At 56.8% G+C, this 25,267-nt stretch overlaps 1 protein-coding gene across 4 annotated transcripts; it reads left to right on the top strand.

Annotated features, from left to right (window-relative positions):
* The first annotated feature begins 87 nt into the window (after positions 1-87).
* GALNS (galactosamine (N-acetyl)-6-sulfatase) lies at positions 88-25,232 on the top strand. Of its 4 annotated transcripts, none has more exons than XM_055412947.2 (14): positions 91-310; positions 12,165-12,288; positions 12,875-12,949; positions 13,206-13,332; positions 15,197-15,340; positions 15,943-16,009; positions 16,409-16,536; positions 16,826-16,965; positions 18,081-18,184; positions 18,425-18,561; positions 19,065-19,167; positions 20,755-20,876; positions 22,103-22,220; positions 24,016-25,232. In XM_055412947.2, the coding sequence occupies exons 1-14, from the start codon at positions 194-196 to the stop codon at positions 24,100-24,102; spliced, it is 1,593 nt and encodes a 530-aa protein (XP_055268922.1). In that variant the 5' UTR covers positions 91-193; the 3' UTR covers positions 24,103-25,232. The 4 variants fall into 4 exon arrangements, with proteins under 4 accessions (XP_088686699.1, XP_055268922.1, XP_055268923.1 ...); XM_055412948.2 differs by having other exon boundaries at positions 13,230-13,332; XM_088830573.1 differs by lacking the exons at positions 22,103-22,220; positions 24,016-25,232 and adding an exon at positions 21,103-21,265 and having other exon boundaries at positions 88-310.
* Positions 25,233-25,267: the final 35 nt, after the last annotated feature.

Here is a 25,267-nt window from a genome sequence, read left to right on the forward strand (position 1 = left end):
ACCTTGCCCCGCCTCTTCTGGTATTCAGCGGGCCTGACTCCGCCCTACCCTCCCCTAGTGTAGGAGCCTTGACCCCGCCCCTCCTGTCACTCAGACATCGTGGCCTCGCCCCATCGCCAGGCCGGAAAGACAGCTCTCTTCGCCGGTCAGGTTCCTGAAGCTTCCAGGGTCAGTGGCACTTGGCCTGGTTGCCATGGCGGCGGTTGCTGTGGCGACCAGGTGGTGGCTGCTTCTGGTGCTAAGCGCCGCGGAGCTGGGGGTCACGCGCGCCCCTCAGCCCCCCAACATCCTGCTCTTGCTCATGGACGACGTGAGTGTCCGCGCGAGCCGGGCTCCGGGGAGGGCTGCTGTGCTCGCTGCGGGGTCAGGAGCAGGGGAAGGGCGGCCAGCGGTGTGGGAGTCATGCCTGGCTCTGCCGTCCGCAGCGTGGCTCTTGAGTAAAGCTGAAGTGAGGTGGTAGTTTGCGGGCCAGACCAGGAGAAGACCTTTCTGCCCTGGGCCTCCACTGCCCCATCCCTGCCCCACACCGCGCTGGAAGGTCTGAGCGACAGCCCAGACCAACTGTGATGCCGGCCACGTGAGGACCAGGTCTCCAGGACCTCTGCTCACCTGTTGCCTTCCAGTTCTCTGGGCGTTGGTGGCAGAAAGAGTGCGGAGCTGACTGAGACTCCGGCCTGCCTGCCTTTAAAGTCCCTTCTGCTGCCTTTGCCCTACTGGACCAGAGTTGCTTGGTCTGGCTACTCTGCCTCTGCTGGGATTTCTGGCCAAAGGTCAGGTCTTTGTGGGGTGGTAAAGAACTGAACCAGAGGAATGTCCCCCGTTGAGCATGTGTGTGGCCCCAGGTCACCCTGGTCACTCTGGTGAGCCAACCCTGGGGATAAACCGAGCTGTTCCCAGGTTCTTTATGAGTTGGTCCCCGTCCACCTTCCCAAGAAAGCCAGGAATGTATTTTGGGTGAGTGAAATGGAGGTTCCCACACACATTTAGTATCAGAAGAGTTGGGAGTAAAAATATATCAAAGTTCCCCCAAAAGGCCAGCAAAGACACTCCCAGTAGTCTTTGGACTGAGGCCACGAGCCTCACATTGCTGCTGGACGCTCCTGGCTTGTCGGAATTGCAAGATGCTGTGTGTGTAAAACACCCACAGAGTCGGACATGACTGAAGTGACTTAGCAGCAGCAGCAGCAGCACAAGAAAAAGATGTAAAATATATCTCATGCAACATTTTTTATTATCAAAGTAATTCTTTGGAGTGGGTAGCTTATCCTTTTTCCTGTGGATCTTCCCAACCCAGGAATCAAACCAGAATCTCCTGCGTTGCAGGCGGATCCTTTACCAGGGAATCCCTAATTCTTTATTACAAAAAGCTAACAACATTCAGATAAGCTAGAAAAGATCGCAGAGCCACCAATATGTACTGGCTCCTCTCAGAGGTGAGGTACAATGTGTTTCAGTTTAGTCACAGTTGTTCAGACACCTTGGCTCCTGAAGGGGCCCCAAAGCTCTTCTCTGGGAGCCCGTCTGATGGATGGTTAGGAAACTTTGCTTCATAACCAATACGTGGGTCTTGGAAATGCTTTCTGTGTCGTGGTCAGCCTTCTCAGAGCTGAGGTTCCCAGGCAGGAAAGCTGTTTGAGTACTTATATCATTGAGGCTGAACCAAGCTGAGCCTTTAGTCTCTCCCACTTCTGCCTCTCTCTCCCCAAGGTGACGGTTCATTAGTGAAGACTGATGCTGCAGGCTTGTTGAGATGGTCGTTTCCTGGATTTATGGGGCTAAAAAAAAAAAAAAACCTGGAAACTTCCCTGGTGGTCCAGTGGCCAAGATTCTGCACTCCCAATACAGGGGGCCCAGGGTTCAATCTCTGGTCAGAGAACTAGATCCCACATCTTGCAACAAAGATTGAAGATCCTGCATGCTGCTACTTAAATAGTTGGCAGCCAAATAAACAGTTTGTTTTTTTTAAAGAGTTCGAATTCTGCAACAAAGATGGAAGATCCCATGTACAGCACTAAGGCCCTGCTCAGTTAAAACAACAAAACAAAGCCTGTGCCTACACCGAGTGTTTCTCTTTGCCTGTTACTGGGGCTGCTGGGTGACAGGCCTAGCAGGTGGCTTCCTGGTCTCTGTTGCATTCTTTGAGCGGTGGAGGGGGACCGATGCTGGGCACATCTTACTCAAGGGGGCTGACTGGGGGACTGTCCACCTGTGTGCCCAGGGTGGGCCCCAGGAACCGGGAACAGCAGGCCAAGAGACCCTGGTGCCCCCACCTCTCCTGTGTCATCTCTTCCTGTGACTATGGCAGCTGAAGCCCGGAGAAGTTGGGGAGACCTCTGTCCTGGTCAGCGAATGTTAGAAAACACACTCAAAGCAACTTGAGCATTAGTGGGGAACATGGCTCTCCAGACCAGACAGGCTTCAGGCCCCCCACAGTGCTGTGTCCTCACCCGGCCTCACCCCTACAGTCATTAGGCCCGGGGGTGCCCCCCAGCAGGTCCTCAGACCCAGCGCAGGCCCAGTAGGCATCAGCTCATGGAAGCTCTTAGAAGATGCTGAGTGTAAGGTATAGTTCGGGCAAGGCAAAAAAGGAAAGACGACCTCAACAGAAGTAGGTTACCTTTATTCAGGCAAGGAGGGGGAGACAGTCGGCCTAACGACCAGGCTGAGTGCTGAGAGGGATCAGGGAGGCTCCATATTTATAGGGAGGTTTGTGGAAGCTATAAGGAAAACGTTAATCAGGCGGGATGGTTTGAGTATTCGTTAGCTGAGATGGCATTTGTAGTTGGGCAGGGGATAAGTCTTTTGGGCAGGTATGAAGTGAAGTGAAGTTGCTCAGTCATGTCTGACTCTTTGCGACCCCGTGGACTATAGCCCACCAGGCTCCTCCGGGTTCTCTGTCCGTGGGATTCTCCAGGCAAGAATACTGGAGTGGGTTGCCATTTCCTTCTCCATTGGGCAGGTGTAGGGAGTGGAAAGTTTTCGGGCAAGGGGTGATAAGTCTTCAGGGCAGGTGTAGGGGGTGGAAGGTTTCTGGACAGGGGGTGATAAGTCCCAGATAGATGCAACTGGCCTGGAGCATCAGGGTGGGACCTAAAGTTCTGTTTTGTTTTCTCTGAAGTTAGGTGATTCAGCAAGGGCCTTTGAGACTGTTGTTTTCTTTTCTAGGCCCAAAAGACTCCTTCATTCCAGACCCTGAGATCATAAAAAAAAAATGGGGAAAAGGGTGCTGTATCTCTCTGGCTACTTCCTGCTGGATAGGGGCGATGATTTTGGTCTGGAATGGAGGATTGTCCTAGGGCCCAGGGTCTCCTTTTCCTGAGGTCGGGGTGAGGCTCTCGAGAAGAAGAATGGTCTTGACCTGATCTTGAGAGATGGCCCGAATCCGTTCTTGGAGAGACCTTTGAAAGAGATTAAAGTGACAGGGTCCAAATAAAAGGAATAGAATGATGAGGAGCAATGGTCCCAGGAAAGGGAGCAACCAAGGTAGGACCTATTGAAACAGGTTTTGGGGACTGTAAAGGTTTTGTAACTCTTTTCTGCGGTGTTCAATTCTGTCTCTAAGTTCTTTGACTCTACCCTGGACTATGCCGGTTTCATTAACAAAATAGCAACAGTCCTCTCCTAGGAAAAGGCAGGTCCTTCCCTTTTCTGCAGTGAGAAGGTCCAGGGCTCGCCTATTTTGTAGGGCCACAGAAGCTAATGAGTTAATTTGTCTTTGGATTGAAACAAAAGACTCCACTACCTGCTCCATGTCTTCATTAAGTTCTTGGGACAGCTTGTAGTAGAAATGGGCAGAGGTCGAGATGCCTCCAATCCCGGTGCCTAGGGCTGCTGCTATGCCAGTCCCAATCAGGAGGGGGGCTGTGACAGCTCGTCTTTTTCTTTGGGAAAGTTCCCCTTGGGGGTAGACTATTTGTTCTACCTCTTCTTCTTTGAGGAATGTTAGGCCCAGGGTCAGGAAGACCAAGATGTAAGGTCCAGGGGGTCCAAGGGGAGACCTGAATATGCATAGGTCCCGCAGAGAATGAAGATTCCTGAGAACCAGAGAACCCAAGTGAACCCAAGTGGAGCAGAAGGAGAGAGCAGAGTTTGTCAGACCAGTGTAGTTGGGACTAGAGTAGTTGATACAGGTTAGGTTTGAAGAGGCTGAGAGTAGGACATTGTCAGAGACTGGCCCAATGAGTTGTGTAGTTTTTTGTTGGGAAGGGGAGGTATCGTTCCCCTGTAACAGCCAGGTTGAAGGTAAAGGAATTGCTATGTGCGGTGAGGGAGACAGTGACATGCACATCCAACACTGGGATGTGTGTTGTATGTACTGGAAGAATTGGAAGGAAGAGTTGAGAAGGCGGGTAAGGTATTGGTTGCTAGAAGGAGGTTTTAGGAGAGGCCGTAATTGGGAAAGGAGGTCTAGGTGTTTATAAGGCTCAGGAGTCACCTGTAACCGGGAAATTATGTTCTGTATGACTTGTTCTTGTTTCTTTTCCCGATTTTGATCTAGTACCCCACGCCCATCTGAGTACCCCCAGTGGGTAATGGGATAGAAACATATGTTTCTTCCATTTGGCTTATGGCAGGTACTCACGAAACTCCGTCTTTTATACTTTAACAGTGAGTAGGGATTTGGACTTCCCACCCCCAAGGTTCATGGTGCATGGTTTTGGAGCTGTATTATAACATGAGGAATGTACATAGGAATAAATGTCAGAGCAGGGGCAGGGAGTAGCGAGAAGGCCGGGGAGTGCAGCAAGGATAAGGAACAGAGGAGTCATGGGGCTGTTAGTTAGGCAGTGCAGAGGAAATAGCGTCCTAGGATTAGAACACAGCTAGCAACGTAGGCGATACCCATGGAAAGGCGAAGGATAGGTGGCCAGTCCTGAGGGGAGACAGTTGCTAGGCCTATAGCAAGGATTAAGAGTGCAATTATAGTTAGACAGGGAGTGGTCAGTCAGGGTAAGGGGCAAAAGGCCCCAAGTTGGTGGTGGTTTGAATTGGAGGAGGAACAGTGTTCATTAGGATGTAGAATGATGTAGAGAATGAGAGTAAAGAAATCAATTTCATCTGGAGTCAGGTTGTAGAAGGTTCCCTGGAGCGACAGTTGAGACACCAGTGTAGTCAGATCTTTGAAGGAGGTTCCTGTCGGGGTGTTGGTCCAGAGGTCTTGTAGTAGTTGGGTCAGGAACAGTTGTAGGTTGAAGAGAGTCCAGGTCATTCAGTGTCTTCTTGGATGGTTGACAGAGGTTGTCACCGGGTGAATTTTAAGAAGGTAGGTCCTGTGAAGGAGACCTGATAGGTGTCATTTAAGGAGGGCAACCCAGCATCGGAGGTGACCCGTTTTAGGTAGGAGAGGTGTACCCAGGAGGTGACCTTCTCAAGTTTAGCTGCAATTGGGGTTAGGAGGATGATTTTGAATGGTCCCTGCCACTTTGGGGTTAGGTCACCCTGGGGATTATCAGACAGATAGACCATGTCTCCAATTTGTAAAGGGGACAGGGAGGCTTGGGGGTCAGGGGCAGGCAAGTTGTGGTTGGCGTATTTCCAGAGGGCATTGCAGAGTTCCGCTTGCAGAGGGGAGTGTAGGAAGCTTGGTATGGGAGGAGGTTCAGGGGGGAGCCCAGGAGGGAGCATGGGCCTTCTATACATCACCTCAAAGGGGCTCAGCCCCAGGGGCTTTCTGGGCAAAGCCCGTATTCTGAGGAGAACAATTGGCAAAAGTTTAGTCCAATCCAGATGTACTTCGAGGGTTAGTTTGGTAAGGGTTTCTTTGATTATTGTATTCATCCTTTGTACCTTTCCTGAGGACTGGGGACGGTATGGAATGTGAAATTTCCAGGGTATCTGTAAGAATTGGACAAGTTGTTGGGTGACCGTGAACGTAAATTCTGGGCCATTATCAGACTGTAGGGATGAAGGCAGGCCAAACCTGGGGATAATTTCTGTGAGGAGGATATGGGCCACAGTGTGGGCTCTTTTGTTTATAGTGGGAGATGCTTCAACCCATCCTGAAAAGGTGTCCACAAGGACCAGGAGGGATCTGATTCTCCGGACCAGGGGCATATGAGTAAAGTCTATCTGCCAATCCTGTGCTGGGAGGCTGCCTCGCATTTGATGGGTTGGAAAGGATGCCAGTTTAAGGTTGGAATTGGGGTTAGTACGTTGACATGTTTGACAGGAGCGGGTTAGGTTATCTAAATATTGTTGGTCAGCATTGGATATGGGGAAGTGGTTACGGAGGAACTGTTGGAGTGTCTTGGATGAGGGATGAAAAAGTGAGTGTAGATAAGAGAGGATTTCTCTGGTGGTGGGAGGGTCGGGTGGAGTCAGAGCTAAGATGACGGGGTCTGGAGGGAAGGATGGGACAGTGCTATCTCCTTTGCCTTCTGGTCTGCAGCATTGTTGTAGGCTGATATGAGACTTCCCTTTTGATGTCCCCTACAGTGGAGGATGGCCGCTTTGTTTGGTAAGAGTGCTGCCTCTAGAAGTTTGTGGATCAGGTCTGATATTAATAATGGGGGATCCCTTTTGGGTTCGGAAACCTCTTTCTCTCCACATTAGGATGTTTGAGTGTAGTATGTTATAAGCATATTTGGAGTCTGTGTGGGTGTTAACCCTTAGATTTTTAGCCAGAGTCAAAGCTCTGGTGAGAGCTATCAGTTCTGCCTGTTGGGAGGTGGTATGAGGTGGCAGAGGTGAAGCTTCAATTGTCTGGGTCCCGTGATTGTGACAAAGGTCCCCCTGGATAATGGCGTATCCTGCTGCAAAGGGTGGGGATTTTTGAGAGCTGCCATCAGTGAACCAGTGTGGGGTGTCTGGGTCTAGGATGGGCTGATCTGTTAAATGTTGAAAGGGGTTTTGGGTAAGATCTACTGTTAGGCTGCAGCTATGTAAGAGGGAGTCTGTTGTAGAGGACGTGGGTAATAAGCTGGCGGGGTTAAGGGGAGAGCAGGGGGAGAATGAGAGCTGAGCGTTGAGGAGAAAGGCATGTAGGACCTGCACCCTGGAAGGGGGAAGGGAGAGGAAAGCCCGATGTGATAGTAAGTCTCAGAAGGTGTGTGGAGAACAGACTGTTAAAGGGGCATGCCCAGAGAATTTATTTGCTTCGGGTATGAGGGCTACGATAGCAGCCATGGCCTGTATACAGGGAGGCCAGCCCTGGGTCACCATGTCAAGCTGTTTTGATTGATAGGCTATGGGAGCCCAGGTGTCTCTGGCCTGCTGACATAGAAGTCACAGGGCCTGTCCCTGGTTGGAATGTGCAAAGAGAAAGAATGGCCTGGTGTGATCTGGCAGGTGGAGAGTGGGCACTTGGAGGAGGCTCTGGGTGACCTGGCGAGAGGATTGGCCAGAGAGGAGGTTAGATTAAAGAGGGGCTCATCCAGACAGCCTTTAGTTGCCTCATAGAGCGGCTTTGCAGTGAGGGAGAAGTTAGGGATCCAGATATGGAAAAAATTTAGGAGGCCGGGGATAGACAGGAGTTCCCTTTTAGTTTTTGGAAGTGGACAGTTAATTAAGGTCTGGATTCTATCTGGGGGAATAGTTCTTTGTTGATGGGATAGGGAGAACCCCAGGTAGGTGACGTTTATCTGGACTGTTTGGGCCTTAGATTGGGATACCCGATACCCCAGGATCCCAGGGCCCCAAGGAGTTTGGCAGTATGTTGGAGGCAGAGTTTTCGGGTTGGGCTACAAAGGAGGAGGTCATCTATGTATTAGAGGAGATGACTAGGGGCTAGGTCAAGTGTCTGTAGGTCCTTTTGTGAAGCCTGTCCAAAAAGTGGGGACTGTCTCTGAACCCCTGGGGGAGAACTGTCCATGTTAGTTGCTGGGAAACATGAGTCTCGGGGTCTTGCCAGGTGAAGGCAAAAAGGGGTTGGGAGAGGAGGTGGAGGGGGATGGTGAAAAAAGCATCTTTGAGATCTAATACCGTGAAGTAGGTTACAGTCGGGGGTATGGTAGACAGAAGGGTGTAAGGATTCGGGACTACTGGGAATGTCAGTGTGATGGCCTCATTGATTTTTCGCAGATCCTGGACCAGTCTCCAAGAGTTTGGTCCCTTCTGTACTGCCAGAATAGGGGTGTTGTGTGGTGAATGGGTAGGAATTAGGATAGAGTCTTGAAGAAGATAGTCTATGATAGGCTTAAGTCCCTTGTGGGCCTCCAGGGTGAGAGAGTACTGTTGTTGGGTGATTATAGTCAAGGGGTCTTTTAGGGTAATGTGGACTGGGGGATGATGTTTGGCTATGGATGGGTGATCAGTGTCCCAGACTTGGGGGTCTAAGGCGGGTAGATCCAAGGGAAGGTCGGGGTGAGGGAGAGGGATGGTCCAGGTGCCATCTGCATACAGAATATAGAGACTATATGGAGGGGGGTATGATAATAAAGACCCCCAATTTGGATAACAAATCTCTCCCTAGGAGTGCCCTCGGGCACTGAGGCATTATGAGGAAGGAGTGTATAAGGGTCGATTTTCCAAACTGACAGAGTAATGGAGGGCTGATTTTTGGCTTTAGGGGGACTCCAGAGACTCCCTTGATTGTGAGTTCTGAGTCTTGAGTTGGGCCAGAGTAGGAAGTTAACGGAGAGAAAGTGGTTCCAGTGTCTACTATAAAAGAGGTCTCTTTTCCGGCCACTACCTAAGTTCCGAGCTCGTGTTCAGGACACGGGCTGGGGGGCTGGAACCCGGGCCCCATCACTGGAACAACTCTCATAGGGTTGGGCTGGGGGTTTGGGGAGAAGTGGGGATCTCCCCAGAGGTACCAGGACATCCCTGTGGACATTCCACTCTCCAGGTCTGGGAGGTGGGGACCTCCCCAGGGGTGCCAGGGCGTCCCTGGGGACAGTCCATCTTCCAGTGTCCCCATTGGCCACAGGTTGGGCATGCTTTTGTGGGGGGCCGCGGGTTTGGGCATGCCTTTGCCCAGTGTTCTGACTGTTTGCATCGGAAGCAGGGTCCGGGGGAGGGGGTGGTCTTAGGCCCCGTTCTGGGATGACTTGGGCCAGGCTGATCTCTTCCCTTAATTGCTGCCGCCAAAAAGGCATATTTAGCTTTTCTCTCACCTTCTTTTTCTCTCTTAGCCTCCTCCTCTCTATTATTGAACACTTTGAAGGCTACCTCTAGAAGGTCTCTTTGGGGGATCTCAGGGCCCTTTTCTAGTTGTTGAAGCGTGCATCTGATGTCAGGGGCGGACTGGCTGATGAACTGAACGTGAAGGTAGAGGAACCCAGCAGGGGTGGTGATATCTAGGTTGGTATACTATTGGACTGCCTCTGTGAGGCGTGCCAAGAATAAGGCTGGATTTTCATCTGCCCCTTGGGTGATTTCCCTGACTTTATCATAATTGACATGGATATGTGTATTTTTCTGCATTCCTTCTAGAATGCAGGTAATCATATGATCGAGTCTCCTGATACCTGGGTCACCGGGCTGGTAAGTCCAGTGGGGATCTAACTGAGGCACCAGCTCATCAGCAACTGGGATATCCCGGGCTTGGTTATGTAAATGACCAGCATGGTCTTTTGCTGCTTGCCAGATATGGTCTTTTTCATCTGGGGTGAGAGTGGCATTTAGGATATAATATACGTCACTCCATGTGAGGTTATAGGCCTGGCAGAGTCTCAGGAATTCTTTTCTGTATCTGGTAGGATTTTCAGAAAATGACCCTAACTTTTCTTCTATCTGGCTCATATCTGACAATGAAAATGGCACATGGACTCGGTTGGGGCCCTCTGGTCCACTTCTCTCAGGGGAAACGTGTTGGGTATGTGACTGTGTGGCAGGGGGGGAAGGAAGCAGGGAGATGGGGTAGCGGGGTCAAGGGGGAGTCAGGAGAGGTTTTGGAGCCAGTAGGTGAGTTGGATGAAGGGGAAGGAGAGGGTTGGCGGGGTGGCGGGTAGGGAGGGGGCTCATCGAACTCCAGGAGTGTGGAAGGTCTGGTCCTGGTTAGTTAAGGAAGAAGAGCCCTTTTGCTTGGGAGGCAAGGTGCATAGAAGGACCTCGTGGGTGGAGCAGGCCTTGCATAGGGAAGGGCCCAAAAGGCTTGGGCATATGGGACCTCTGACCACTTGCCATTCCGTTTAAGGAAGTCAGTGAGATTTTGAAGAATGTTAAAGTCAAATGTGCCGACTTCAGGCCAGTGGTCTTGATTGTCTAATCGATATTGAGGCCAAATCTGTGTACAGAGTTGTTTTAAATGGTTAGCTTTGAGTTCAGTGAGTGAGAGTGGTTTGAGATTTTTGAGAACACAGGTCAGAGGGGAATCTTTTGGTACAGACTGGCCAGACCCCATAATTGAAAGGCAAGCAGAGACTCCTATTGGGAGCTTGAGTAGTCACCCGTAGTCGCAATAGGAGTTATGAGAATAGAGCTCTGTGTTGAGGTGGAGCGTCCCCCACCGTCGCCTACAGAGTGGCCCTGGGCCGGGGGTCCCTGGGACCAAGAGGACTGGCTTCTAGGGAGCCTCTAGAACACCATCCGGATTGGATTTTACCTTAATCTAGGGGCCGGCTTGAGTGAAGTGTTGCATGCAGAGCAGTCGAATGGCAAGAATTCCCCATTCCGGAGGTCGTCAGAGAGAGAGAGAGGGAAAGCGGGTAGAGCCAAGGCCTGGGGGTACACAAAGCATCAATAAAGCCTTAGCACAAGTCTTGCACTGCTCACGAAGGCACTGGGCATCCCCGAGGGGAACTTGAGCCCTGGCAGAAAAGTGAGCTCAGAGGATGTTCGTGCTCCCAGACTCCGGGAAAAGGAAAAACAATGAGAGGGAGGGAGAGGGAGAGAGAGGGAGATGAGTGCCTCGCCCCGTCCCCACCAAGAATGTAAGGTATATTTCCGGCAAGGCAGAAAAAGGAAAGACAGAAGTAGGTTACCTTTATTCAGGCAAGGAGGGGGCGACAGTCGGCCTAACAACCAGGCTGAGCGCCAAGAGGGATCAGGGAGGCTCCATGTTTACAGGGAGGTTTGTGGAAGCGATAAGGAAAATGTTAATCAGGCGGGATGGTTTGGGTATTCTTCAGTTGAGATGGCATTTGTAGTTGGGCAGGGGATGATAAGTCTTTTGGGCAGGTGTAGGGAGTGGAAAGTTTTTGGGCAGGGGGTGATAAGTCTTCAGGACAGGTGTAGGGGGTGGAAGGTTTCTGGACAGGGGGTGATAAGTCCCAGATAGATGCAACTGGCCTGGAGCATCAGGGTGGGACCTAAAGTTCTGTTTTGTTTTCTCCAAAGTTCGGTGATTCAGCAAGGGCCTTTGAGACTGTTGTTTTCTTTTCTAGGCCCCAAAGACTCCTTCACTGAGTAGCTTTTTACAGTGGTGCTGGCTCACCTCCGTTCTCTGTGGCTGGTGGGCCAGGGCAGGGCTTGAGGGCACAGAGCTCCCTCTTGACCATCTGGACCCTAGCACCGTGTGTGTCTCTGTTCTTTACTTACAAAACAGGATTAAGGAGGCCCCCATGACTCCTGGGAAGTGTGAGGCTGGGCTATACAAACACTGACTGTGCGTCCCCACAGTGTCCTGGATCTCCAGGGCCTCCTCCCACGTGTGTCGACATGGTCACACACATGCGCGCGCACATGGTCATTCCTCATAGCCACGTGTGGCCCCTGCACTGCCCAGAAGCCCTGAACGTCCCACTAAGGAAAGCAAGGCGGAGCGCAGGAGGGGAACCACAGGGCCGGGGTCTGGTTGCCTTCTGCACAGGTGCAGGCAGGCTGATACATCTGTGTTCCAGATACGGTTATGTTCACGGGTTCTGAATGGAAAGAAACTTGAGGGGGACCTCTGTTCACCCTGGTACTGGGTGGACAGACCATGTTCTGTCCACTGTTGATCAGTGATGGACTCGGGCATTTTCTTAGAGCTGTCGGGAGCCCTGCTGCTGTGGACATCTGCCCCGTGTCAGGGTGCCAGCCGGCTCAGTTCTCCAGGTGGCAAGTTCAGGAGGGAACGCGGGCCTTGGGGCCTCACCGCTATTTTCAAATCTGAGTTTGCCCCATGGAGTAGGGCAGCCTCCATGTCTGTGTGGAGGCAGAGGAGTCTTGATGCCAGTGTCCCGTGAGCACGTGGGCTGACATCTGCACCGGGGAAGCAGCAGACTGTGTCCTGGCCACACTCGGGGCACCAGGGCCAGCTCCAGCTGTGTTCTCAGCTGATCTCCACATGCTCCTTCCTGCAGATGGGGTGGGGCGACCTGGGGGTGTATGGAGAACCTTCCAGAGAGACCCCGAATTTGGACCGGATGGCCGCGGAGGGGATGCTCTTCCCGAACTTCTACACGGCCAACCCTCTGTGCTCCCCATGTAAGTCAGGGCCAGCTCAGGCCACCGGGGAGTGGGGGCAGGGGGCATGTGTGGAGCAGGGAGACATCAGTTAGGTGAGGCAGGGTGGGGGGACCTGCAGACCCCGAGGTGGGATCGAGGGGGCAGGCATGGGGACAGGGCAGGGGTGTGGAGGGGCAGCCTCGACTCAGGCATCCATCGAACCCTGGTGCTGGGGAGCTCCCAGGATCCACCCCTTGGGGGACATGGAACCACCAGAGCTGTCAGAGGTCACCAAGGGCTTGGAGCCTGTGGGGACCTTGGCAGCGGCTGTTCATTCATGGAGCTGAGTTCAGCGGCTCGTTCAGGGGAGGCGCTGGGCTGGGGAAGTGCTTGTCAGCCAGAGGTGCGGGGGCCCTACAGGTGAGGAGAATCTCTGATCTCAGGATGAGAAGTAATCCTGGGAGGGGCTGGCCATGACCCATAGGCTGTCCCAGGAGCTGGAGAGCACGAGGCGGGAGGGTGAGCGCCTACCCGGTTCTCCAGGAGCTTCCGGGATTCAGGCATTGCAGGGCCAGCCTCAGGCTGGACGTGTGACACACGTTTCTGTTGTGTCCCTTCTGCGTAGCCAGGGCAGCTCTGCTCACCGGACGTCTGCCCATCCGCAGCGGCTTCTATACCACCAACGGGCACGCCAGGAACGGTAGGCTCCAGGGCAGGCTCCCTGACCCGGTGGGGTTTCCCATGGTCCTTGGAGGAGGGTGTGTTCCAGAGACCCCAGGGGTGGGCCCTCTCCTGAGGTCCAGACCCCCCTCGGGGGCATGTTTGCCCGTCCCAACCCTGGTAACAGTGCTGACAGGGAGGTATAGCTGGAAGACCCGAAAAGTGCCCGGGCAGTGCCATCCCCACCAGGGCTCTGCCCCTCGATCCTCACGGTGCGTGGCCTCCCTTGTGCGCAGCTCACAGGCTGCGTTGCTCCACAGCCTACACTCCACAGGAGATAGTGGGGGGCATCCCAGACTCGGAGCTTCTGCTGCCGGCACTATTGAAGGGAGCCGGCTACGCCAGCAAGATCGTGGGCAAGTGGTGAGTCCCACACCCTGCCAGCCAGCTCCGTGGTGAGTCTGGGGTGTTGGCTGCACAACACCACGAAAGCAGCCCTGTTGTTGCACACACATGCCATCACAGAGGACACATCAGGAGGCTCCGTCTCGTGGTGAAACCAGGAAGCAGGCAGGGGCGGAGGGTCATGTGGTTGGGTCATCGGGGTGATAGTTAGGTGGCTGTGAGGTGTCTCCTCTCCCGCTGCCGGGGACGCCCCCATGCGCGGCCCTGGAGGTTGGTGCAGAGGTCGGATGTCCTCTCTTCCCTCTCCTGATTGTTGGACCCCTCAGAGACTAGGCCTGCCTTCCTATAGGAAGCCTCCCTTGCTTTTCCAGACCTGACTGTGTCTCCTTTGATGCTGCTGTGCTTCAGACCCTCTCCCCTTCAGCCCCCTGGCACGCACCTTCTCAAGCACCTCATCTGCACCTCTTGGGGGCCCCTGCTCCACCCGGTTGTTATGGTGGTGGCGGGGGTGGGGGGGCGGTGCCTGCAGAAGCCAGGAGAGGAGACTCAGCGAGTTGGGGAGTCTGGAGGCTGCAGGGGCACTTCCTCACTCCTGAGACCAGGTGGAAGCCGTCCTGTTGAGTTGATGAGCTGGGAGAGGGTGGTGGCTGCAGGTGGTTGTAGGAGCCTGCAGGGCTCCGGCAGAGATGGGAAGGCCTGGGGAGACGGTGGCTGGGCTCTGCCAGGGCTGTACCCACAGAGGGCGAGTGCCTGTGATGACTGGTGCTCCCTGCCCAGCCTGGCAGCTCCACCCTGGTCCAGCGGTCTTCTGTTCGTGGTCAGTGACTTGGAGCCGCCCCAGCTGGAGGGGGAACCTGACCCCACGAGCTCCAGAGACAGGCGGACTCTGGAGCAGGAAGGGGCATGGCAGGGCCTGGAGAAGCAGCCGGCGTGGACTCAGGGAAGTGGACAGGCTGGGGTCAGGATGGCCCTGGCCAGGGTGAGGATGGGCTCTGAGACCTGCAGACAGTGCTGACCCCACAGCTGCTCTGGGACCGGCTCTTTGAATCAACAGCTTCACACGAGCTGGACCTTCATGGGTGTTTCTGTTCCGTGAAGGCCGTTTGGGCTGAAGGACTCAGGCCCAGCCCTGCTGTATAGCTGCGGCCCAGAGAGGAAGCACCTCTAAAGAGAGCTCAGGGCGGAGCTGGTGCAGGTATCCCCCACCCCGCCCCGCACAAGGGCTGCAAGGGCCAGCAGCCGTCCCTCAGAGGCAAAGAGGGTCAGGACCCACAATGGGGGACCCAGAGGTTTGCCTATAGGCAACCAGACTCCGTTGCCGGCCAGCTCAGCTCTGGCCCTGTCTTTCCCTGGTGCCCCGGCCACATCCACCCTGGATGAGTGACCAAGCAGCATGGCGAGCTCACAGTCACCTGGGGTCGGCCTGTGCCAGTGACCCTGCAGACTGACTCTAGGAACATGTCCACTTCCCAGGGTGGGGATACCTTGCCCGGACACTGCTTTCCTAAGCCATACCTTCTCAAGAGTCTCTGGCAGAAGGACCCTACGTGGGAAGGGGCCTCTGGGTGGGAGCAGGGGGTGGGTCCGAGCACAGCCTCAGGAAACAGCTGGGCCATCGCCCTGCAGGCATCTTGCCATGTTCTCTTGTCCCCACTGGCTCCTCCCCAGGCATTGAGCATAATCACCAGACCTGGTCCAGGCAGCCCCAGGGTGTGCTGCCCTCTGCTGTTCCTGGGTGGCCAAGGAGGGAGGGGCTGTGGCCTCGGGGCGCCAGACTCAGTGCTCCCTGGGCTGGCTGGACCTCGTCTCCTGAGCCTTTCTCCAAAGGCAAGGGTGGTTGCTCTGCGGAGCTCCCTGAAGTGCCTTGGATTCCTGTCTCCAGGCACCTGGGCCACCGACCTCAGTTCCACCCCCTGAAGCACGGATTTGATGAGTGGTTTGGATCCCCCAACTGTCACTTTGGACCTTACGACAGCAAGGCGAGGCCCAACATTCCCGTGTACCGGGATCAGGAGATGGTCGGCAGGTATCGAGTCCCGGGCTCCTTGCCACCAGCTCCTCCACACACCCAGACTTGTCTTGTGAGCCATGACTGATAAGCGCCCCACCTCAGGGTGCTTCTAACAGTCTCAGGAAATGTGCTGGGAGCCCCAGACCCTTTACTCGGCTTCTAGGGTTCAGGGCCAACCCCTGAAGCAGCCAGGGGGCTGTGTTCCAAATGGTCAGCCTCGTTCAAGCCACTGTCCAGGGGCTATCAGCTGCAGGACCACCTGTTCTGACCATCAGGCGGCTGCGGGGCTGGGTTTGGGTTAACTTCCCTTTCTTTGTTCCTTTTTATTATTTGTATTTTGCTGGAGCTCAGTACACGTCAGTGCACCACAGAGCGAGCTCACCCAGCACCACCCCCTGCAACCCAGAGAGAGCCCCTGCGCCCTCCACAGCCCTGGGGACCCACCCCTTCCTCTCCTAGTCTTGCCTGTCTGTTGGGCAGGGGCGCAGCCTCAGCCCCACCCCCACCTGGTCCCCCAGGACCTGGGACCTTCCAGGCTCTGACTTCCTCCAGGAGATCAGGGAGGGGGCTTCCCTGCACTGAAGGCTGATCTCTGTCTGGGTCTGTACCATCTTCAGATTTTATGAAGAATTTCCAATTAACCTGAAGACCGGAGAAGCCAACCTCACCCAGATCTATCTGCAGGTGACAGCAGCCAGTGCTGCACAGGCTCTGGGCCCAGGAGAGGGTGGTCTTGGGTGGGATGACAGGGTTGGGTGGGCTCCGGGCCGGGGAGTGGGGTGGTCTCGGGCAGGGATGATGGGGCTGGGTGGGCTCCGGGCTGGGGAGCAGGGTGGTCTCGGGCAGGGATGATGGGGCTGGGTGGGCTCCGGGCTGGGGAGTGGGGTGGTCTCGGGCAGGGATGATGGGACTGGGTGGGCTCCGGGCTGGGGAGTGGGGTGGTCTCGGGCAGGGATGATGGGGCTGGGTGGGCTCCGGGCTGGGGAGTGGGGTGGTCTCGGGCAGGGATGATGGGGCTGGGTGGGCTCCGGGCCGGGGAGCGGGGTGGTCTTGGGTGGGGATGACCGTTGTTCTTCTCCTTAGGAGGCGCTGGAGTTCATTCAGAGGCAGCAGGCAGCCCACCGCCCCTTCTTTCTCTACTGGGCTGTCGACGCTACACATGCACCTGTTTACGCTTCCAAGCCTTTCCTGGGCACCAGCCAGCGAGGGCGGTGAGCCCTTGGCCCCAGAGACCTGGACCCCCCAGGGCGGGAGTGCGGGGGGCGCGGTCAGCTGTGTCTGATCACCTGCAGAGCAGAGTCACTGTCACAAGTGACCATCAGCTGTGGATGGTGAAGCATCTGTGCCTCTTCCAGGGGGTGGATGGAGGGCTCGGCGCTACCCCGATTCCACCTGAGACTGACCCGCGTGCCCCTTCCCCTCCATCCCTGAGGTTAGGCTCCGACCACCCTTGGGTCCCGATGCTGCTGGTCCCCACTGACCGCCCCGTCCTTCCCGCAGGTACGGGGACGCTGTCCGTGAGCTGGACGACAGCGTCGGAAGGATCCTGCGTCTCCTCCGGGACCTGGGCATCGCAGAGAACACCTTTGTTTTCTTCACGTCTGACAATGGTGCCGCCCTCATTTCTGCACCCAGACAAGGCAGGTGCCCCAGCAGATGGGGTCCACTTGGGGCCCCTCAGCTCCTGGCCAACTGCAGGCCTGCTTGGACCCCTGGCCTCCAGGCTGCTCAGGTCTGAGGCTTTTCCACATTGTGGAGGGAGGTTGTTACACCTGGCTTTTTACGGTCCCATAAGGGTTTCACACCCCTGTGGTGACGTGTCTCTCTCTCCTTTTTTTAAAAAACCCTGGGGGCCCGAGGAGGGCCTGAGTCATTCAGCTCTGTAAGGAAGGCCCCAGACAGCAGGAAATCCTCCAGGGCTGGGCCTGCATGGGGAGGCCCTAGGAGACCCAGCAGCTGTGAGTCCTGGGCAGAGAGGGGCCTGGGGATGTTCAGGGACGGGACCAGAGCAACTGGATGAGAAGGAGCTGTGGGGGAGGACAATACGGTGACAACCCATGTACCCACCTGCAGTTGGAGAAATGCGAGGATCAGCCCTCGTCAGCCACTGACCAGTGACCCTTGCTGGCCCTGTGCTGACCAGCAAGGTGGGCTTTGGGCTTCAGGGAAGGGATGAACCAAGGGGTCGCTGCTGGAGCGACCACAGGTTGCACTGCTGCATTCATCTCCCCATCCCCGGGGTCCCCAGGGGGCAGGAACCTCCCTCTGTCATGGGCACTGTTAGCCAGGGCTGGGCTGACTGCCTTCTGCCCAGAGATTCAAGGACTGCCTGCTCAGAGTGGGGCATGTCAGAAACACGGGGTCTATACCCCTAGAGCCCAGCGCACAGGAACTGCTGTTGCACACTGGCGTTTAAGGATCCAGCACCTGCCAGGCTTCGGGTTCTAACCGTCTCACAGTTCACTTCTCACCAACAGTCTGCATGATCTGTGCATCCGTGGTCGCTGTCCGCAGGGGCACAGCCTTACAGCTGCAGCTCTAGGTCACAGCCATCTCCAGGCATTCCGACCTTGGACTTGAGGCCTGAACCCCAGGGCTGGTCCTTTGTCTCCAAGGTGGCGTTGGTGCTTCAGCACCTCTGAAGGGCTAGGCAGGGAGCCAGGCAGACAGTCATGTCCCAAGGTCGAGTGCCCGGTAGGGTGTGTGTGGCCCTGGGGACTCAGGCACATGGGCTGATGGGCAGCTCTCTCCCCAGGTGGCAGCAACGGGCCCTTTCTGTGTGGGAAGCAGACCACATTTGAAGGTGGGATGCGGGAGCCTGCGATCGCCTGGTGGCCCGGACGCATCCCTGCTGGCCAGGTGAGTCAGAGCGGGGCTTGTGCCAGGCCTGTGATCATCCTGGGGCAAGAAGGCTCTGTCCCCTCCTGGCCTATTCCCTGTGCTCACCAGGACACACGTTATGTGTCATTGGTCAGGGACTGCCTCTGTTCTTCGTGTGCGGACACGCTGCGGGATATGACCGCACGTGTGTATGTGTGCGTGTGTATGTGTCCATCTCATTGTGTGCACCCGGGCAGCACAGGGCCACGTGCATTGCAGGTGAGCCACCAGCTGGGCAGCATCATGGACCTCTTCACCACCAGCCTGTCCCTCGCAGGCCTGGAGCCGCCCAGGGACAGGGCCATCGATGGCCTGGACCTCCTCCCCACCATGCTGCAGGGCCGCCTGACAGATAGGTAGGTGTCCTTGCCCAGAGGGAGGTGAGATCCAGGGGACTTGGGTGTGAGGCGCATGGTGGGGCTGAGAGGCCTTTCTCCTCCTTGCGGTGTCCCTCACCACCCTCTGCTCATATCCAGCTCCTCCCGGGCGCTATGCAGTCATTTTCTCCAGCTCAAGACCAGCCACTGTTGTGCTCAAACAAAATCAGTTCTCCTGGCTGCTGTGAACAAGTGCAGTTTCTAAAATGTGAACAGCATAGCTGGAGCAGGTTTACGGCCAGGAGCAGACAGCTTGCTCCCTTTTTTCTGTCTTAAAACCTGCCACGAGAGCTTGTTACCGCAGGGTCAGGGGTTGGGGGTGCCGGCCGCCATGGTCCTCCCTGCCAGGCCACCTGCCAAGCCCAGGCACCACCCCCTCACTCCGCTGCCAGCCTCCCCAGAACCAAGGATCATGGGCTTTCCGGGGGACCTCCCCCAAAGCCCAGGGACCATTTTTCCTGACCCTTTCGGTCCCCTGACAGGCCGATATTCTATTACCGCGGCAACACGCTGATGGCGGTGACACTCGGCCAATACAAGGCCCACTTCTGGACCTGGACTAATTCCTGGGAGGAGTTCAAACAGGTGAGAGGTCTCAGCCCCATGGAGCCATCTTGGGGAGGGCTCCGTGCCCCTGGCCTGTTGTCCTGGGAGCCACCTGAGGGTGTCCTGGATCAGGTACTGGGTGTCGGACTGAGGGAGGAGGAGAAGGGCTGTGCCATGCCTGTTTCCACCAAGTCTGTGACCTCCCCACATAGGGTGTCTGATGCCTAGGGGTTGAGGCAGGAGGGAGAGTCTTTGTGTCCACACGACCTTCTGTATTTATGGACTAAACCCACAAGGTCAGCTCAAGGGCACAGCTCTGCTCCCTCCCTCCGTCCTTCCACCCTGCCCTCCAGAAGCCAGCACTGTGCTGGGCGGGCCTCCCCCCCACACACACCCCTCTCTGCCTGGCTGGGCTGCAGTGGTGGCGCTCAGCTGCAATGCCCCCGGGGCAAGGCCTCCCTCCCGTGAGCAGTCATAAGAGAAAAATCCAATGCTAATTAGTGGGCTCTTAATTAAATAGCTTATTTGATTTGCATCCAAATTATAATTTGTGTTTTCTGTCTAGACTTGGATTCTTCTCCATTAACTGCTCAGCTTTTTTATGCTGAACGTGATTGTTTCTCCCATCATTAAATCCATTTTTGTTCTCCAGCTGGTCTGCTCCCAGAAGGTCAGAGGGTCACCCACTTGGGACCCACCTGAGTGTCCATTCTGCCCGCCCTCAGCAGCTTAGACGGACTCTGGGGTCTATAGCTTGGTGCAGACAATGGAATTTCTCAGGCTTCTCGGCTGCTGCTTTACTGAACAGCAGAATACTTGCTGACTGGCTGGCCAGGAGAGACACATGGGTACTGGGAAGATCGCCTGTCAGAAGGAGCAGGGAGCGCCACTGTGTCCCCAGCCCTGTTTCAGGATTAACGTACCCAATCAGGGCTCCACTCCAGAGCCTGTAAATGATGTCCAGTGGTGGCTGGAGACTTCTGTCTAGCTGCTTACGGGGTCCCGGGGTCCCAGTCCTTCCGGAGGGTTGCCCTGACCTCACCTGACTCACCCAGGATAGCAGCAGGCAGTTCCCTGAATCAAGTCAGGGAGCTCCGAGGTGCAGCCTTCCAGCCTGCGGGACTCACTGGCACAGGAACCCCATCTTACATGAGCATCAAAGGCTAAACCCAAGGGCAGAGGCCACCCAGAGGGCATGGAGCAGGGCTGGACCCTAAGCCTGGTGGAGCAGATGCTCCAACTCCTGTTAAAGGCGGGTGTCGGGATCACCTGTTTCCTCTGGCTTCAGGTCTGTAGTCCCTCCTTCTCAGCCGGCCAAGGGGTCTTGGACGAATGCTGGCCGCCATGTACCTCATCGCTACAAGGCACGTAGGGTGGACATGAGAAGCTTTGCTCTAGAAATTAGAATATGGACTAAAGTATTTTAAAGAGACTCCCCACAGAAAAGTACTGAAACCCTAGGGGACCGTGCTCGGGGCAGGTGGTGCAGCTCTGGGCCGGTTGTGGGAAGGCTCCGTCTTCGGTTCCTGCTGGGCTCACCAGCTGCTGCCGTCCTGTGACCTGCTGCACCTCAAGGAGCCCCATAGACCGAGCACTCACCTGCACCCCTCCCACCTCTCATTTCAGGGCATTGATTTCTGTCCCGGGCAGAATGTCTCAGGGGTCACCACCCACTCACAGGAGGAACACACGAAGCTGCCCCTCATCTTCCACCTGGGCCGAGACCCCGGAGAGAGGTTCCCCCTCAGGTGAGCCGGGGCTTGTGGGGCCCAGGACTCTTGCACAGGTGGGGAGACCGAGGCTGGAGGTTAAAACCAGGCTGAGGCGGCCTGGGAGTCAGTGTGGAGCTGAGACCTGGCAAGAGCAGACCGCAGGCCCTGTGCCTATGGGGCCTCTGGCAGCCTGACTGCCCCCTGGGGCCACCCAGAGGTCAAGGCCAGTGAGTCACTGGCCCTGCTCTCTTGCACCCCATAGTTTTCCATCCACTGGGCTTTCCCCTGAGTCACATCCAGCACCTTCTTGTTGCTCCCGGTGTTTGTTCCAGCCAGGCCATGGTGGGGGTGGGGCACATGATCCCACCCCCAGCAGCCCCCAGGCCTTAGCCCTCCTCACAGGTGAGTAGTATGGGCCTCCAGGTCTCCAGGTGGGGTATAAGGAGAGACATCATCTGCGCCCCGCCCTGGATGGCAGACGAGTGTGTGTGTGTGTGTGTGAGAGAGAGAGGGAGATACGTGACTTCCAATACAAGTGCCTGTTAGACAGCGGCAGCAGCAGCAAGCCCTGCCCCTCACTGGCTGTGAGCTGGCCAGATGGTATCCCCTGAAATTCGAGGTCCCAGGGAACACACCTGCCACTGTGCCCCCGGGAGACCCCACCATCAATGTCAGGGTCACTGGCCCAAGAAGAGGGCCCAGCATGGATACCAGGCTCCCCCAGTGGGGAGACCACATGACTTGCATGGGGTTTCTTGAGGGACAGAGGTCTGGGCAAGAAGCCCTTGGAGCTGCCACCTGGCTGGGAAGTGTGCATGAGGTCTCCCAGGCGTCACCCCAGATGCCGTCACACAGGATCCTGGGGAGACGAGCTGGTGGGACGAGTGCAGCCAACAGAGCAGGACGCCGAGGGCCCAGGAGCCACATGGGCTCAGCCCATTCCGCCAGGACCATTTGCTCCAAGAAAAAGGAGCCTGGGCCAGACGATTAAAAGGGACCCCGAGAGTTGCGGCCACTGTTCTGGGCCCCTGGCTCTGCCTGAACCTTCATTTGCTGGACGGTTCCCTGGGTGCCCACCTCAGGACAGGCAGGCAGGACAAGGGGGGCCACAGCCCCAGCCTGTCTTTCTGGCAGGTTGCCGGATGGTAGAACCTGGAGCAGGGCTCTCCCCTCGGTCTCCCCACACCCTGGTCTACCTGAGTGGGCTGCCAGGCTCGCTCTGCCCTTCCCCCACCTCGTGACCTGGTGCCGCTTGCCTGCAGCATTGCCAGCATCGAGTACCTGGACGCCCTTCGCAGGATCACCCCGGTCGTCCAGCAGCACCAGGAGGCCTTGGTCCCCGGACAGCCCCAGCTCAATGTGTGCAACCGGGCAGTTATGGTGAGTGGTCTGTGCATAGACTGTGGGGGCGGCCTAGGGCCATGTGCATGCTGAGCTGTCTGCCTCAGACATGAGCCCCACTTCTCTCCTGCCGCTCTGGCCCCAACCTCACAGGAGCAGCAGGGGGTCTCTTGGCCTCTCTTCGGGTGCAAGACGAGCTAAACCCCTGTGGGATGTGGGTGTGGACCGGCTGGGTGGATGGCCTGGGGTGCGGCCAACACGTGAGCCCCGCTCCTCGCCCACCCCCGCCAAACCCCGCTGGAGTTGTGAGGACAGATGTGCAGCCGGAGCTGCTGTCTTGAGCTGGGTGGAGGATTGGGGGTGGGAACTCAAGGACACTGGATGTATTCCCTGGGGGTGAGGAGTGCCAGGGGGCAGCTGGCCTTGGGGGTGGCCTGGTCACTGTGGTCCACATCCAGGGCTCCCAGGGAAAGATTCGGGGCAGGGGCCGGCAGGGCCTCCCCATCCCTTGGAAGGACACGAGGCTGGCATTCCGGCCCCTGGATTCAGCAATGGAGCAGAAGGGCCCCGTCTCGGGACCACCGAGGTCCCTCAGGTCCCAGTGGCTGAGAGACCTCCACCCGGGAAGAGCCCCTGATGCCCCCTCCAAGCCCATCTTGTCATCTTGGACACAGTGCTGTCCCCATCCCAGCACACCATCTCCTGTGGGCTGGGTCTCCAGGTAGCGGCAGTCGCCAGGTGGCTCAGAGACCAAGGGTTCTTGGTGGCAGTACCGGACATGGGGAGGGGCTAACCTGACGGGCGCTGCCGCCACCTCCTGGGCGCGGCCGGAATTTCCACGGCTCCCAAGTGAGTGAACAGTGGGGGTTGGGCTCAGACTCTGAAGCGAGTACTGCCACGAGAGGGTCAGTGGCCTACACACGTGGGCACGTGCATGTGCGTGCCAGTGTGCAAAGTGCTCCCCAGCTCCACACTCTGTTCTGCCCAGCTCCTCTGGCCCGGCGGGTAGACTCTGGATCGTGCCCTCTGCTCTCAGGACAAGAGCAGCTCACAGCCCGTGTCCCGAGGGCCTCATGAGACACCCTCCCCAACCCCCAAGCACACAGGCTGGGCCCAGAATCTGCTTTTGAGTGCACCCGACCCCTTTCTCTGCCCTGCCTTAAAGGTTGGGAACTGCTCGCTTTCCTAAACCTGGCCCTGCCAGGCGGCCGTGCATCCAGAGGGCCACCTGATGGTGTTCAGGGCAGGGGAGGCTTGAACTGCGGTTCTCACTGGCACTGATGCTCCAATTCAGACTCAGGGTCTGAGAGGGGAGAGAGTGGGTGGAGTGACTCTGGGGAGGGCACACTTCCTGTGTTGGGGGACCCGGCAAAGCCACGAAGCCTCCCTCTCAGGGATGTGAGTGTCCTGTTGCCAGGAAAACATGGCCGCAAAAAGCAAGTCTGCGCACGAAGGTGCAGCCGGGCAAGCCTGCAGAGGCACCAAGGCTACCACCTACATAGCTTATGGGTAGGGAGGAGTCTGTCCTACCCCCGCCGCCACCACCCAGGGGCCTGCAGAGGCCATGGTGCTGGGCAGTTAGCAGACTGTCCCCTTCAGTGACAAGCAGGCCCTGTTAATACCCGGTTGCCGCAGGGCAGTGTCTCCTGTGCCGGTCTCGGGTGCAGAGCTGCGTCCAGGCCAGGTAGAGATGAGACAGATGGTTCCACACTGTGGCGTCCATTCGTCAGGGTGGGGCAGGTCACAGGTCAGGGCAGGACATGAGTCTGGACAGTACCGAGTCTGAAGTGCTTGGAGTAACTGCATGTCCTCTTTCTGAATTTTCATTACCTAGAACTGGGCGCCCCCAGGCTGTGAAAAGTTAGGGAAGTGCCTGACACCCCCGGAGTCTGTCCCGGAGAAGTGCTCCTGGCCCCACTAGTGACAGCCTGGGTTCAGGCCAGGCCCAAGCCCCGGGCTAGGAAGGCTCTGGCCTCAGGGCCCTCGGCTGGAAGAACACCAACTCTCTCTGCCCTGCCTGCCTGCCAGACGGACGTCGCCTGTAGCCAGCAGCGGGACCTGCCCGAGCCCAGCCTTGGAGTCTCGCCAGTCAGCCTGGCCCACTTGACTGCTGCCTGGGGCCCACAGCAGCCCCTGAACTGGAGGCTACCCGCCTTATTTCCCACCCTGCTCCGGCTACCTCATGGTCGCCTCATCCAGGGCCTGAGTTCTGTTCCCGAACCCAGAGGCCGAGATGCAGCCCCTTGAGGACTGTAGTCCTGGTGCTGAGGCTGCCTGCCCATACTGTGTTGTCCCTTGACGCTGTGCACAGGGCCTCCCCCAGCACCTCCCCCATGTACCCCGCCCCCATGGTGCAGGGGTGTGGTGTGAACACGATGGGGGCGGCCAAGGGCATTTCTGACCCAGAGCCTCCCTAGTCCAGGGGGGACTGCTGATGCCAGCACCTCCCTTAGACATTTTAGACACTCTGGGGCTTGTCTGTGCCTCAGAGGTTCCCCACCTGCCCTCCCTTCGTGGAGTCCAGGGTGGCAAAGCTTGAAGATGAGCCTGAGCCAGCCTGTGCATAGCTTCCAGGGGACCTGCCCTAAGGGCCTGTGGGCTGCTCCCATCGGGTGGTTTCCGCTCTGCAGACTGCCCTGCCAACTCTGCTGTTAAGACTTGGGGAATGGTGAAGAAAACGGGTTTAGAATAAAGGCATTTAGCTTTAAAAAAACCAAATTCTATTTAGGGAAGGTTGCCCCCTGGGTCGGACACGACTGAGAGACTTCACTTTCACTTTTCAGTTTCACACATTGGAGAAGGAAATGGCAACCCACTCCAGTGTTCTTGCCTGGAGAATCCCAGGGAAGGGGGAGCCCGGTTCCGTCTATGGGGTCACACAGAGTCGGACACGACTGAAGTGACTTAGCAGCAGCAGCAGCAGCCCGCTGGGTGCCATGGTGGGGGCTGGAGTGGGCCAGATGCCTGGGCTTCCACCTCTGGCTCGCCCCTCCCTCAGCCCTGAGTCTTCCGAACTGCTCTCCTTCAGGCCCTGATCCGAACCCCTTCTTGCTCCGGTCCTCAGGCACCGGGGGCTGGGCGGGGGG

Source organism: Moschus berezovskii, chromosome 22 (assembly GCF_049115385.1).
Source record: "Moschus berezovskii isolate FMDL1 chromosome 22, NW_MosBer_1.0, whole genome shotgun sequence".
In the NCBI taxonomy this organism is placed as follows: Eukaryota; Metazoa; Chordata; class Mammalia; order Artiodactyla; family Moschidae; genus Moschus; species Moschus berezovskii.

What these genes read in the sequence shown, in the direction of transcription:
- GALNS (XM_055412947.2), top strand. Translation starts at nt 194, where the DNA reads ATGGCGGCGGTTGCTGTGGCGACCAGGTGGTGGCTGCTTCTGGTGCTA. An exon ending in AGCAAGATCGTGGGCAAGTG is followed by an intron (nt 13,333 to 15,196) that starts GTGAGTCCCACA and finishes TCCTGTCTCCAG; the next exon opens with GCACCTGGGCCACCGACCTC. An exon ending in TGTGCAACCGGGCAGTTATG is followed by an intron (nt 22,221 to 24,015) that starts GTGAGTGGTCTG and finishes TTCATTACCTAG; the next exon opens with AACTGGGCGCCCCCAGGCTG.